The 14629-nt window shown below is 43.9% G+C and overlaps 1 protein-coding gene across 5 annotated transcripts in view; it reads right to left on the bottom strand.

Annotated features, from left to right (window-relative positions):
• The window catches only part of Ezh1 (enhancer of zeste 1 polycomb repressive complex 2 subunit), a 34897-nt gene extending 20549 nt beyond the window's left edge, over positions 1 to 14348 (bottom strand). The window contains exons 1-6 of one of the 5 annotated variants that reach the window (XM_029483671.2): positions 14269 to 14348; positions 6075 to 6141; positions 4666 to 5068; positions 4310 to 4438; positions 2492 to 2611; positions 853 to 973 (exon numbers count right to left, since the gene is read on the bottom strand). In XM_029483671.2, coding sequence (XP_029339531.1) covers positions 853 to 973; positions 2492 to 2611; positions 4310 to 4438; positions 4666 to 4782 — 487 coding nt within the window. In that variant the 5' untranslated portion in view covers positions 4783 to 5068; positions 6075 to 6141; positions 14269 to 14348. Of the gene's footprint in view, positions 1 to 852; positions 974 to 2491; positions 2612 to 4309; positions 4439 to 4665; positions 5069 to 6074; positions 6142 to 12837; positions 13542 to 14268 lie in introns of those variants that run through there. The other 4 variants (XM_021176028.2, XM_021176027.2, XM_085829554.1 and 1 more) reach the window with 4 other exon arrangements.
• Positions 14349 to 14629: the final 281 nt, after the last annotated feature.

Raw genomic sequence — 14629 nt, 5'->3', positions numbered from 1 at the left:
TGTGTGGACTACATCCCCCAAATAAATGGTTTTTGGTTTTGTTTAAATTACAACGGGGGCTGGAGAGACCATTCAGAGGCTAAGAGGACCAACCCAACAGACTTGGCCCCAGCACCCCAGGGCTGCCCACAGCCTTCCAGAACTCGAGGCCAAGATCCACTGCCCTCTTTTGGCCTCCTTGGGCACTGCAGACACATGGTACACAGACATTTGTGCAGGCAAAACAACCACACACATAAAATAAGCAAAAACTCAAAAGAATTTTTAAAAATGACAACTAAGTTCAAATGCTTTGCCTTTATAGAATAAGTATATAGAAGCCAATTTCTGAGAAGTCCAGAAGAAACCTGGATCAAAGCAGTATGACAGAGATGATATGCCCAATGCTGTTCTTAGAGAAAGGGAACTGAAAATCAAAATGGCCTCTGATATATTTATGGAAAATGTCGATTCTCCTATTCAATAAACACTCTCATAGCTACTGATTACTAGGCAATTCTTTTGTTGTTGTTGTTGTGTTTTTTTTTTGTTTGTTTGTTTTTGGTTTTTTTCAAGACAGGGTTTCTCTGTGTAGCCCTGGCTGTCCTGGAACTCACTCTGTAGACCAGGCTGGCCTCAAACTCAGAAATCCGCCTGCCTCTGCCTCCCGAGTGCTGGGATTAAGGGTGTGCACCACCACTGCCCGGCTAGGCAATTCTTTTTGTGACCCAGCTTCTTTTGTAGTATAAAATTCTAATCCTAAGTGATATCACCACACTGGAATATTCTTTAGCATGCACCCACGGGGATGGAAGAGAACAAAGGCAGCAGTGGGCTAGCAAAGTCTTCCTGCAGTGAGCCCAGGATCACTACCTTCTTCACCGTGGACTTTGCCGTCATAGTTATTGATCAGTTCTTCGATGAAAGTTTCATCTTCTTCCTTCACCTCGTCACCCATGTAGGGAATATTGCACAAAACCGTCTCATCTTCCACCTGCAAAAACCAGATGGATTCATGCCATGAGCCACCCTCTCTCTCCTCTTTCCTACCCAAAGGAGCATTTGCTGGGCTGGTCTTTCACTTGACCTGAGTCTCCTACATGCCTATAAAGCCTTTAATGAAAGGGGCAGCTCTACTCTTAGGGGGAAAAAACAAGTTTAGTCAATATTAACCCCTAAGTGTTTACCTTGGCATTAGCAATGGTATGTCCAAGCCTAACATTTGACCAAAGTTACCATAACATTTGAAGTATTCTAGAAACATCCTCCTCCCTCCCCATAATGAAGAAGCATGGCTGTAACTAGTATTAACACAGGTTATAGACGTTTCTGAGCAATAAAAAATTCTAAAGGAGAAAGGTGTTCAGCAGAGAACACAGCTGTACAGCAAGGCTAAGCACACACTCCCCACTAAGCTACACTGCAGTGCCAACCTAGTCATTCCTCAATCCCCAAGGGTCAAGTAAAACCACTGGACAGTTTTACGATGAGAGGTGACTCCCTCCTGTAGACCGTGTCTTAGTCCAGTCAGGAGCACTGCTCTCAGTGGGCGGAGGACGAGCAACAGCATTAGAGAGGAGAGATGACCAGAACAATGATCTTAGCAGACGTCAGGATAAAGGACTAGATGAAGGCACTGTTACCCACAGCCATCTCTCTTCTCTCGGCTACCTTCAGAGCACCTTGCCATTAGAGGATTCCAAAAGACTTGCTCCATCATCAGAGATGGCAACTTGCTTAAGCCTAAAGGGTCTGATTCAGCCATATTTAACTATGACTAATATTATACAGTTGGGTCAAAGTAATAAGAAAATTTGGAGTCTTGTCCTATCTCATTAATTAAAAAAAAAAAAGCAATCAGAAGTATATTTTAGGGCTGGTGAGATGGCTCAGTGGGTAAGAGCACCTGACTGCTCTTCCAAAGGTCCAGAGTTCAAATCCCAGCAACCACATGGTGGCTCACAACCATCCGTAACGAGATCTGGCGCCCTCTTCTGGAGTGTCTGAAGACAGCTACAGTGTACTTACATATAATAAATAAATAAATAAATCTTTAAAAAAAAAAAAAAAGAAGTATATTTTAGAGAACACCAAAATCTAACAGGACAGAGCAACCTGCAGTATGAGTGTGTGTGTGTGTGTGAGAGAGAGAGAAAGAGAGAGACAGAGAGAGACAGAGACAGACAGACAGACAGAGACTGACTGACTGAAACTGTGTGTGTGTGGCACATATACACAGAGACTAAAGGACAACCTGCAGGAGTCAGTTCTTGACTCCTACCACACAGGTCCTGGAGACAACACTCAGGCTGTCGGACAGATTGGTGAAGGGGGCTTCTCAGCAGCTTGTAATGTATGTCATTTCAGAGCGAGTTAGTTACAATAACCTTACACTCTCTAGATCCAAGTTTTGCGTATGCCCTGACAGTCTTTACTCTAAAAGAACCTCACACAGATCAGCACAAAATGACAATACAGTTTAAACAATTGTGTCAGTTTTTTCAACACGTACCATGAAATTCTGCTGGAGAGGGGACCAGGAATACATGATGGGAACCAGTGCAACCGTGTTCAGAGACCGCATCAACATATCCTGGCTGTCGAACCCTGGGAAAATGCTCTCTATGGTACACTGCAAGAAAAGCAGCGATACACAGAGTAAGACACAACCCAAGAGAGAACCAGCTGTAAATCAGCTACAATGGCAATTGCCTTCCTATAACACCAACACTCAGGGGCTGAGGCAGGGCAACTGCAGTGTCTGAGGCCAGGCTACGCTAGGCTACAGAACAAAATGATTAAAAACAAAACTATAAGAAACACTCTATAGTTTCCTTCCAGAAAGATGCTGATATTTTTCTAACCTTTTTTTCCCCTTTGAGGACCAAGATTCCAGATGTGGGTCACCATGCCAGTTTCATGCAAAGAGAGCTTGGGATTCATCCCAGGGTTTCATGTGTTTAGCTAAGCAAGCACTCTACCAACTGAGCCAAACCCCATCCCCATGTTCTTGGGAATCTTTTTAGGTTAATTTTAAATTATTTTTGTATGTGTGTGTATGAGTGCAAGTGAGTGTGAGTGCCCACAGAGGCTGGAGACATCAGATGCCTGGAGTTAAAGGACTTGGGAGTCACCAAACTGGGTTCTGGGAACTGAACTCAGGCCTCTGCACAAGCAGCATTCTCCAAATTCTTCTAAACTCTTAAGTTGAGCAAATGTTAACAGCAGCTCCTAAAGGGACCCTCTAAGCTCACTAGCTGTGGAAAGCAGGGACTGTCTATAAGTCACATCCGTGTCTCCTCGGAGTTTGGTGCAATGCTTGCCACACCCAACAGATGTTCACTTCTGCCAGTGTGTGGGTCTCCTAGAGAATCTCAGAACTCGGGGCCCTGAGATCAGGAATGCTTTCTAAAAGATCTAAACTTTGGATATAGCTACCGAGGTGATGGAGACTGCACGTGGGGAAGGAAAGTGGTGTACAAATTAGTTATATCCTGCTTTGGGAATGATCACTGGTCTTAGTACACTAGCGGCTTTTTATATTTAAAAAATATTACCAGGCTGTTAAAATGACTAGTTAGATAAAAATGATGGCCAGCAAATCGATGGCTGAGTTCAACTGCTAGGACCCACATGGGGAAGGAGCTTGCATGCACAATTTGAGCAAAATAAAGACATGCAATAAAAAAAATTAAAAGTATTACCTCTTTAAAGCGAGAATGCTTTTTTTCCCTTTTAAACCCAGGCTCTCAAGTAGCCAGGATAACCTGACTTATTATATAGCTGAGGCCAACCCCAAACTCCTTATTCCTCCTGCCTCTACCTCTTGAATTGGGTTTTAAAGGCATGTACCACCATACCCAATGAGAATGTGCTTTTTAAACTTATAATTCAATTTATCAATAAACAAACATTTATTTATAGTAAGATGTCCCTCTGATCAGCAGGGTCTACCCATTACCTAGAGAAGTCACCTCCTGGCATCTAAGTTTATCAAGCACAAACTAGGACACCTTGAACACAAGACTTGAACACAAGACCCAGAGAAGCAGTACATGTTTTGTTTTTCTATAAGTTACAATTAGGCCGGGTGTGGTGGTGCACACCTTTAATCCCAGCACTTGGGAGGCAGAGGCCAGCCTGGTCTACAGAGTGAGTTTCAGGACAGCCAGGGCTATACAGAGAAACCCTGTCTCGAAAACCAAAAAAAAAAAAAAATTACAATTACATTCATTAACTGGGGACAACAGACAAAATGGTTAATTTTCAAGCTAAATGTATAACTTCATGTCCAAGGAGAAAGGAATGCTGGCTTAACACCCCAAAGTACCTTTTTCAGAAAAGGGTGCCCACTCACGGGCTTCATTGGCTGAACAGGCTGGACACGAAGTTTCTTCCACTCTTCATTGAGGATTTGGGTTTTTTCTTGAACCTTTGCAAAATTTGCCACATACAGAGCCTAGCAAAGCCAAGACAAAGTCTGTTAAGAGTCAATGCAGGTCACAAAGGAACCCGCCAGAACTGCACACTGGAGAACTGCACAGACAGTGCAGGTCACAAAGGAACCCGCCAGAACTGTACACTGGAGAACTGCACAGACAGTGTAGGTCACAAAGGAAACCCGCCAGAACTGCACACTGGAGAACTGCACAGACAGACAACCCTGCTCTTGGGACCCATCCTTACCTTTGCTCCCATATTTGCCTGGAGCCGTTTGAGCTGCCGAAGCCGCATATACTCAGATTTCACTTTTCTTTTCCAGTATGTGATGCATTTGGAAGTTGGGGGACTTGCTATATCCATTTTTCTGGACTCAGAAAGACAGATATAACAAATAACACTTGATTACTTGGAAAGGAAGGCTTCCTCAAATTCAAATGAATATGGTACATCAGAAAGCCCAAATAATGAGTTTAAAATTTCCACTGAAAACAGATTTTTCAGGAGTAATTTCTGGTCTTAGCGTGAAAAATGTTGGTGGGTGTCATCCTTTTAAGCCTTGTACATTTAGAATGGGAGCAGCAGCATGGCGAGGCTCAATGTGCAGAGATCACTTTAACATGTGTGGCTCTAGATTCTAGGCCCAACACTGTAACAGAAAAAAATAAAAAGGATGTAGAGCATTACAGAGAATGCCTGCCATCTAATCTCATCACTTGGGAGACAGAGAGGCAGGAAGATCAGGAGTTCAAGGCCAGTCTGCTCCGTATAACAAGTTCCAGGCAACCATGAACTACAGAATAAAACTGTCTCAAGAAACCCAAGTAGGATGAACCTCAGTGGCAGAGCAATTGCCTGGCACGAGTTAAGACCCTGAGTTCAATCCCCAGGCAATCCCTGTCCTCAATTACAGATGCCTCATAGTTATTAGAGACTTGATTTTTTTACTTTGGATCCATTGATGACTATTCACTAAATTCAATTTTATTTTGACTAATTTTAATTACAAGTATGTGTGTATCTGTATATGGGTATGTGCATGTGCAAAAGCTGAGTTTTTTAGAGTATTCAAACCTCGCTGAAGTCACAAGCAGTTATGAAGTAGCCCGGTATGAATGTTGCGGCTGAACCTAGTTCCTGCAGAAGAGCCACAACTCACTACCTGTAACACCAGTTTCAGAGGCTCCGACACCCTCTTCCTGCCTCCTCAGGTTCTATAAGCACATGATGCATAGACATTTACCCAGGCAAAATACCCATATTCATAAATAAAAATATACATCTTTTAAAAGGGAGAGAGGGATTTTTTAATCATTCATTCATTCATCCATTCATTTGTTCTACACACTGTTGCTGGGTCTGTGTGAGGGTTCGAATACCCTGCAACTGGAGTTACAGACAGTTGGGAGTGGCCATGTATGTGCTAGGAACTGAAATCTGGTCCTCTGGAGGAGCAGCCCCTGTTCTTTGCTGAGCCATCCCTCCAGCCCAAGAGATGGGGAACGTTTGTATCAAATCCAAGTTCAGACTCACGATCTCACCTCCACGTCAGCAGCAGACCTACGGACACTGACCACACTGAGAAGTTCATTTGGAGGTGGGGTTGAATTACATTTGGAAAATTTAGAGAATTTAGTGGGATATGCTCTACTTACCTCATGGAATGCAGCAGGAAATGTTGACTTTACAATGTACCTCTGTTCTTCAGTCGAAAGGCAAGATCTAAGGGTAAGAAGAAATGTTCAGCTTTTCACGAGAATAAACAAAAGGGGGTTTACTGAAGTAGCTAGCATGCTCAGCTACAGAGCCTCTGAGCAGGATGCTTCCCCAGTCTGCATAGGAAGTCACGCCTCAAAGATGCTTGATCTTGACACTTTTTAGAAAGTTGCTTCCAAAATCCTTCTAGGGCTAGACAGTTAGCTCAGAAGAGCACTTGCTGCTCTTGCAGGGGACCTCCACAGGCACCACATACATACAAACACACATACATGGTGCACATACATACATGCAGGCAAAACCACCACCCACATAAAATAATACAATAAATATTTTCTTTGCTTTTCTTTTTTTTTTTTTCCTTTTCAAGACAGGGTTTCTCTGTGTAGCCCTGGCTGTTCTGGAACTCACTCTGTAGACCAGGCTGGCCTTGAACTCAGAAATGCGCCTGCCTCTGCCTCCCAAGATCTGGGATTAAAGGCGTGCCACTGTCCGGCAGTTACTTTCATTTTATGTGTAGGGAGCGTTTTGCCTACAAATGTGTATACACATCATGTGTGTGTAGTACCCACAGAAGCCAGAAGAGGGCATCAGCCCCTCTGTGACTGCAGTTTCAGATGATTGGGAGGCACGCAGTGCATGCAGTCTCTCTAGCTCTGAGAACCACTTCTATTCACTTAGTCAAACACTGTAAAGTTTCAAAAATCATTTCAAGGAGCCATAAAAAGCTAAAATTCAAAACAGAAACAAGTGGTTTCAGACTGTGTGTGTATGTGTGCTTTTTTGATATATAACTTACATTGGCTTTGAACTATTGATTCTCCTGCCTTAGTTTCAAAAGTGCTGGGATTTTAGGTGTCCACTACCACCTCTAGCTTTGTGAACCAAGGAAGCCTAATGTTGAAGGTCAACCTTGCTACTTGGAGCTCACCCTGGACACGATCTCAAAAAATACAGTTAAAGGGCTGGTGAGATGGCTCAGTGGGTAAGAGCACCTGACTGCTCTTCCAAAGGTCCAGAGTTCAACTCCCAGCAACCACATGGTGGCTCACAACCATCCGTAACGAGATCTGGCGCCCTCTTCTGGAGTGTCTGAAGACAGCTACAGTGTACTTACATATAATAAATAAATAAATCTTTAAAAAAAAAATACAGTTAAAGAACGTGCTACGTATGATTAAAGGTGTGAACCAAAATATGTAGTTATTAACAACTGTTCTAATAATTTGTATATATCAGAAATTTCAACTTTAAAATATTTTTAATCTATTTATTTTTACATGGGGGAGGGCTGTACATATGCATGTGGTGCCTACAGAGACTGGAAAGAGACAGACAGATCCCCCCAGAACTGAAGCTATAGGTGTTTGTGAGCCTGGCTTGGATCAGGTGACTGAACTCCGGTCCTCCAAAAGGGCTACTTGCGTCCTAAATCACAAAGTCTCTTAAGAATCATTTTTTATTAGGGGTTGGGGATTTAGCTCAGTGGTAGAGTGCTTGCTTGGCAAGCACAAGGCCCTGGGTTCAGTCCTCAGCTCTGGGGAAAAAAATTACTTTTATTTGTATGTATGCATATATTTCACAGGTGTGCAGGTCCCTGTAGAGACAAGGAAGAGAGTTTTGGATCCCCTGTGCTGGAGTTACAGGTGACTGTAAGCTACCCAATGTGAGTGCTGGGAACCAAACTCATATCCTCTGGAAGAGCAGCAAGCATCTCTCTAGCCCCAGGCAAAATTTAAAGCCAATAAATTTTTATTTTTGGATTTTACATGTTGTGGTTTTTTTCACTGCCTATGAAGCCCACTGTAAGTCCCCGAAAGCTAAAGTTCAACATTTTTGAAAATCACCCATTTTGTTTAGTTTTGTTGCTTGAGACAGGATCTTTCTTGTAGTTCTGACTGGCCTGGAATACACTATGTGGACCAGGCTGGCCTTGAACTCAGATCTGTCTGCTCTACCTCCTTAGGACTGGGATTAAAGAGGCATGTGTCAACAAGCCAAAAAGCCCACAATTTTCAAATCTCAGCTTCTTTTATCTCCATTTAAATCATGGACATAACTGATAACTTCAGAGTTTCCCATCAGAAATCTACAGTATTTCATTTCTTAAAATCATTTACTTCAGGACAGGTCGACTGCCTGGTTCTTAACTGTTGGCATCCTAAGCTGGCCTGTTTTGTTTTTGTTTTTTGAGAAAGTCTATAGTTAGACTACGTCGTGCTTACAGTTATTATATGTGAGTGCCATTACACAATGGCTTCTGCTCTTATCACTTTGGCCCTGAACAAACGGAGTAACAAGCCTACTCCAGGAAATGAAGAAGTACTTCCAACCACAAACAGGACTGGCTACCTTGGCAACCTTCGACTGGAGACAGTGCAGCCTTCTTTAACAAAGGTTGTCTCACTGCTCTTACTCCCCCCCACCTCTCCTCCCTTCCCAAACACAAGCCTCATTTTTTTGTTTGTTTTTAAATTTTTTAAACGAGTCATGCTTTGTAGTCCAGGCTGGTTTTGAACTCAAGATCATTGTGAAAGCAGCCTCACAAGAGCAAGGATTACAGAAATGTTCCATGTTTTGAAACAGCAAACTCAGAACAGATCACTCCATCCAACTGAAACTGCAGATCAGTAACAGGGAAAAACAAACTCAACTGACAGCTGCTCCCAGTACAGTTCTTATGGTACAGGGAGAGTGGGCGTGCTGGCTGTGGTGATTAATAGGTGGTGAGGGTAAGAGTAATAGCTGTGGTAGTGGTAGTGTGTGTTTGGAGTTCTTAGGGGAAATGGTCACAGAAAAATGCCAGAATTTTCATTAGAGTCATAACTGAACTGCTATCTCCTATATACAGTCTGTTGGGAGATGACAGTAAGCAAACAATCCAACAATTAATGGTACCATGTAGAATTTTTCTCAAGTGTTTTATTTGGCAAGGAGTATACACACACACACATAAAAAATGCCCTAGAGTTTTAACTAGTCACAATGCAAAATAAAGCACACTTCCTCTTTTTACAATTTAAGTGGTATGTGAATCTTGCGTGTCCAAGAGCCATATTTATCTCACTTTTTGATCTGCCTTCGATGTCTCTAAAAGTTTACTTGGCAGATGATTTCTCACAGAATGTAGAAAGAAATGAAGACACTGTAGAAACAGGTAGACATGATCAAAAAACACTTGAAAGGGCTGGAGACATGACTCATAAGTTAAAAGCATTGTATGCTATTCAAGAGGACCTGAGTTCTATTCCCAGAACCTACATGGCAGCTCACAACCATATGTAGTTCCAATTCCCAGAAGATCTGACACCCTTTTTGGACCTCCCCTACAACCAGGGGAGGTAGTGCACACTCATATACACTAAATAAAAATAAAATTTAAAAAAACTAAACATGAGGCTGGAGAGATGGTTCAGTGGTTAAGAGCACCGACTGCTCTTCCAAAAGTCCTGAGTTCAATTCCCAGCAACCACATGGTGGCTCACAACCATCTGCACTGGGGTCTGATGTCCTCTTCTGGTGTGTCTGAAGACAGCTACAGTGTACTTACATATAATAATTAAATCTTTAAAAAAACAAAAACAGGACACAACCCTTAAGTACAGCTACATGATTGGCACAGCAGCAGCTGGATCCTACTAAATGCTTATCACAACAAAGTCGAGAAAAAGCAAACAGCTGAGCATTTGGAACCGGCTTGGGAGAAAAATGGAGTCATCTATCTCAGGCACAGGAGGTGGCCCAAAAAATACTGTTTCCATAACCATTTTATTTATTTATTTATTTATTTATTTATTTATTTATTATGTCTAAGTACACTGTAGCTGTCTTCAGACACACCAGAGAGGCCATCAGATCTCATTACAGATGGTTGTGAGCCACCATGTGGTTGCTGGGATTTAAACTCAGAACCTTTGGAAGAGCAGTCGGTGCTCTTAACCGCTGAGCCATCTCTCCAGTCCCTCCATAACCATTTTTATCAGTACTTACATTTCAGTTAAGAATTAGTCTTCTATCAGAGTCACTGTACACTGAAGATACCCCAAAACATACTGTTTGAGGCCTAAGTCTTCATACAGTTAACTTCAGCTCCACAAAAACAGCTCAATAGAGAAGAACACGTCAAACAGATTATAAAAGACTCACTGGAAAAATGCAAATTAAAGACAATAAGGGGCCCCGTGACTAAGGCCACTTGCTGCTCTTCCAGAAGATCTGAGTCCAGTTCCCGGCACCCTCATTTGACCACCTCTAACTCCAGCTCCAGCAGACCTGTCACCCTCCTCGGGCCTCCAGGGATACCTGCACTCATGAATACATAGAGGCAATTAAAAATAAACTTCAAAAAATAATGAGATTGTAAGTATACTCACTAGTATGACTAACTTAGAAAAAGGCTGATAAAATTAATTATAAATGAGCATGTGAAGCAAACAGAACCACAGCACTGCAGGTGAGAATGTGAAATTTGAGTAAAGGTTCTTGCTGCCATGCCTGACAACCTGAGTTCCAGCCCTGAAACGCACATGGTGGAGAAACCACTCCTGAAATATATCCTCTGACCTCCTGTGTGCACACAAAGAAAAACAAGAAGCAAAGTGCAACATATGCTTACCACACAACTTGCCACAGAAGAAAAAACCAGCACCCAACACACACAGACACACACAAAGACCACACCTGGTTCTTCACTAGTTAATAATCTAGTTAGTAAGCAAAATAACAAAGGCTTTGGAGCCATGTGGCACCATAGCTTCTTAATTGTCCCATCTTGTTTTTTCCATTTTAATTAAAATTTATTATCAGATTTATTTTATGTCAGTGTTTGGTCTACATGTACATATGTGTGCCGTGGAAGGGCCAGTGCCCTCAGAGTTCAGAAGCTGGTATCAGTGAGATCCCCTAGAGCTGGGATTATGGGCCATGTGGGTCCTGGGACCCACATCAGCATTCTCTACAAAAGTAACAGGATACTCTTCAACAGCTGAGCCGTCTCCTCAGCCTATTGTTGTTTCATCCTCAATTCATAATAGAAATGGGAAGTAGGGTTAAACTATGGACATCAGATATATAAAATGGAGGTTAAAGAGATGGCTCAGTGGTTAAGAGCACTGACTGCTCCTGCAGAGGTTCTGAGTTCAATTCCCAGCAACCATAGAGTGGATCACATCATCTGTAATGGGATCCGATGCCCTCTTCTGGTGTCTGAAGACAGCTACAGTGTGCTCATATACATAAAATAAATAAATCTTTAAAAATATATACCTAAATTGAGTCACTAGTTTCAATTTCATCAACACTTGTATTAAAATCAACCGTGAGGCAAGGAACTCAATTATGAGAGGAGACACACATTTTGTATCCATCCAGGTGTGTCTAATCTGTGGTCCAAGATCACCTGCATCCCAGCACAGGTATGAATAAAACCCAACAAAACACAGGTAGATGGTAAGGTCAGGTAGTAAGGTCCAAAGGGGGGATAATTTGACATTCTTCTACTTCTCCAAAGTATTTACATATCCCACGTTTACTTTCCAGGCACATCAGGCCTCTATTGGGACTTTAAAAAAAAAAAAAACAGGATCTCAAGCTGGGTGTAGCTCAGTACACGCATTTAATCCCAGCACTCAGGAGGCAGAGGCTGACAGATCTCTTGAGTTTATAGCCCACCTGGTCTACAGAATGAGTTCTAGGACAGCCAGGGCTCAAAACAAACAACAAAATGCCAGTACCTCAGATCCTCCAACCTCACCTCAAGTTTGCTAGGTCGTCATGGGTAACCTTGAACTACTGAACCACCTACCTCTATCTCCTTAGTACCAGAATTACAGACATGGACCACCATGCCTGGTTTGCTGTGAACCACAATCTTAACTAAAGAACTCTAATTAACATAAATATTTCCTAGTGTTCAATAGAACCAGGTCATTTCCTCTGCAGACAAGAGTGACAAAAATCAAAGCGGATTTGGTTTTCTCCGGGGATGCTTTTTTTTTTTTAAGAGTGACAAAAATCAAAGCGGATTTGGTTTTCTCTGGGGATGCTTTTTTTTTTTTTTTTTTTTTTTTTTTTTTTTTTTTTTTTTTTTTTTTAAAGAGCGCTGCCTTGGAGATATACAATGTTGATGGACAAGAGCCACATTAGCCTTCTATAGGCAGGGCCCTGCCTTAGCTGATTATGAACTACATCAGCATAAAAGTTTTGTTGGGGACTACCCATTATCATTCAATAAAAACCAGACTTTTCGGTTAGACATGAGTCAGAACATCCACAGAAGGCTTTAGCAGGGTGTGTGCACCACATCCCCTCAGATGTTTCATTTTTACAGACGGTTCTTTCTTCCAGGTTTACATACTTTTGTGGTTGTTTTGACACAGAGTTTCATTTAGTCCAGGCTGACCTTGAAAAGGCTGGCCTTGAACTCCTAAGCCTCCTAATTCCATTAACCAAGTTCTGGGATTCTAAGGCTGCAACATCACAACTAGCATCCTGTTTATGTGATTAAGGTCATCTCTCCTAACATGCATTCACTCCTATGTGAGCTGGTTATCTCCCCTTCAGTGCCACAACTGGGTTTCCAAGGCTGAAAACAGGTTTCTCAAAAATCGAAAAACTGGGGCAGAGGTCATACCTTCTCAGGCTGGAAAGACATCCAATGTCCTTTCCTCGTCTTAAAATCTTTGGGTGGAGGGTGAGTCATACCTTTTAATCCCAAGAGGTAGAGGCCTGAGGATCCTCTGAGTTCAAGGCCTGCCTGGTGTACAAGGAGAGTTCAAAGATAGCCAGGTGCTATGCAGAGACCAAAATCAACAAAAATATTCATTGGGCTGGAGATTTCTTATTCTGAGATATCATGTAGCAAAAGTACCCCAAAAGCCTCTACATTTTCAATGTCATCCCTGTACATATCCAATTCTTTGTGTTCCTTGGCTCTGTTTCCCAAGGCATAGGTTCCATACTTTGGCTAATCAGTTTACCCACACCCCCAACACTAACCTCCATCTAATCTATATCCATTCTCTTCCTTGTGCCCCACCACCTACATCATCTCGGTGGTCACTTTGACCAAAGTAAGCTCGTCCCACAGGCTGAAAAGCCTGCTCAGCGGTTAAGAACACTTGTTGCTCTTGCAAACAACAAGGACTGGCTCAGTTCCCTGCACCCACATGGTGGTATGTAAGCATCCTTAACTCTAGTACCAAGGGATTCGATGTCCCTGGAACCATCCATACATAGAGTGCACACACATTAAAAGCAAACAACAACAACAAACCCAAACAACTAAATCTTAAAAACAATTTTCGCCGGGCGTGGTGGCGCACTCCTTTATTCCCAGCACCCGGGAGTCAGAGGCAGGCGGATTTCTGAGTTCGAGGCCAGCCTGGTCTACAAAATGAGTTCCAGAACAGTCAGGCTACACAGAGAAACCCTGTCTCGAACTCCCCCCCGCCCCCCCCCCCCAAAATTCTCTTAAAGTTCTGTCTCACATCTACTTCCTGACAAGTTATGTCCCAAATATATCACCTTCCCTTTTACTTCGGGACGCGTTCATTTATATATCGTTTGTGGGAATTCTGGGGACGGGAGAGACAGTTTGAAGACAAATCCTCATTCAAACCCGGAACTAAAGTGAGGCGAGTTAGACCAGCGACAAGGTCCGGGAGCAAAATGTTGAGGAGATGCCGCGCGACCCCGGGAGTCTCCACCTTGACACTTGGGCGCCTTGAAAACCTCTCGCACTTGGCCAGCATCTCGGCCTGGCCACCCCTTCCTCAACATCACTCAAAGCCTCCGCAAGCCCGACCCACCCGGGCCTCTGGCCCTCCCGCTTACAAGAGTCAGGGTCCCCTGGCAGACGCCAAGGCCCACCCACGCTGGCAAGGGCCACCAGCCGGGTCCGCCCCCGCCGCGCCCCCGCCGCGCCCCCTCCGCCACGCGGCCCCCCGCAGCTCGCACGCGCTGTCGTCCCGGGTCCCACCACACTCGGGACGACAGCCTTCGCGCTACCCCGGGTCAGGCAATGGTGTGGCCCTCAGTTTCTCATCTCTTCGTCTCCCCGGCCCTGAGGTTCAAGCGTCACGCCAAGCCCAGGCCCGGCCCCACCGCCCAGCCCCGTCTTGTTTACTCACTCACCCTCCATCCTGAGACGCAGCCACCCGCCACTAGGACGCCTGCGCGCTGCGGCCACGCCCCTGCGCCGCGGCCACGCCCCGCGCCTCCCCTCCGTGCGCGTGCGCACTCAGAGGGTGGATCACCTGGGCTGCGGTCCTCGCAGGTGTGAGTTTTCGCTAAGGTGATGCAGCTCTAGTCTGACACTTTCCTAGGTGGCGCTGTCAGAGAAAAGTCATCCTGGAGCCACAGATCTCTTCTTGAAGACTTTATTCAGCAGCGCACCATTGCCAACCGTGTTTAGACTTACACGTCAAATTGTGGAAGACAGCCTGCCTCTGCCTCCCAAGTGCTGGGATAAAAGGTGTGCGCCACCACGCTCGGC

Source organism: Mus caroli, unplaced genomic scaffold (assembly GCF_978045245.1).
Source record: "Mus caroli unplaced genomic scaffold, Mus_caroli_1 scaffold_13, whole genome shotgun sequence".
NCBI lineage: Eukaryota > Metazoa > Chordata > Mammalia > Rodentia > Muridae > Mus > Mus caroli.
The sequence above is the reverse complement of the archived record's forward strand: the minus strand, read 5'-3'. Positions and strand labels throughout refer to the sequence as shown.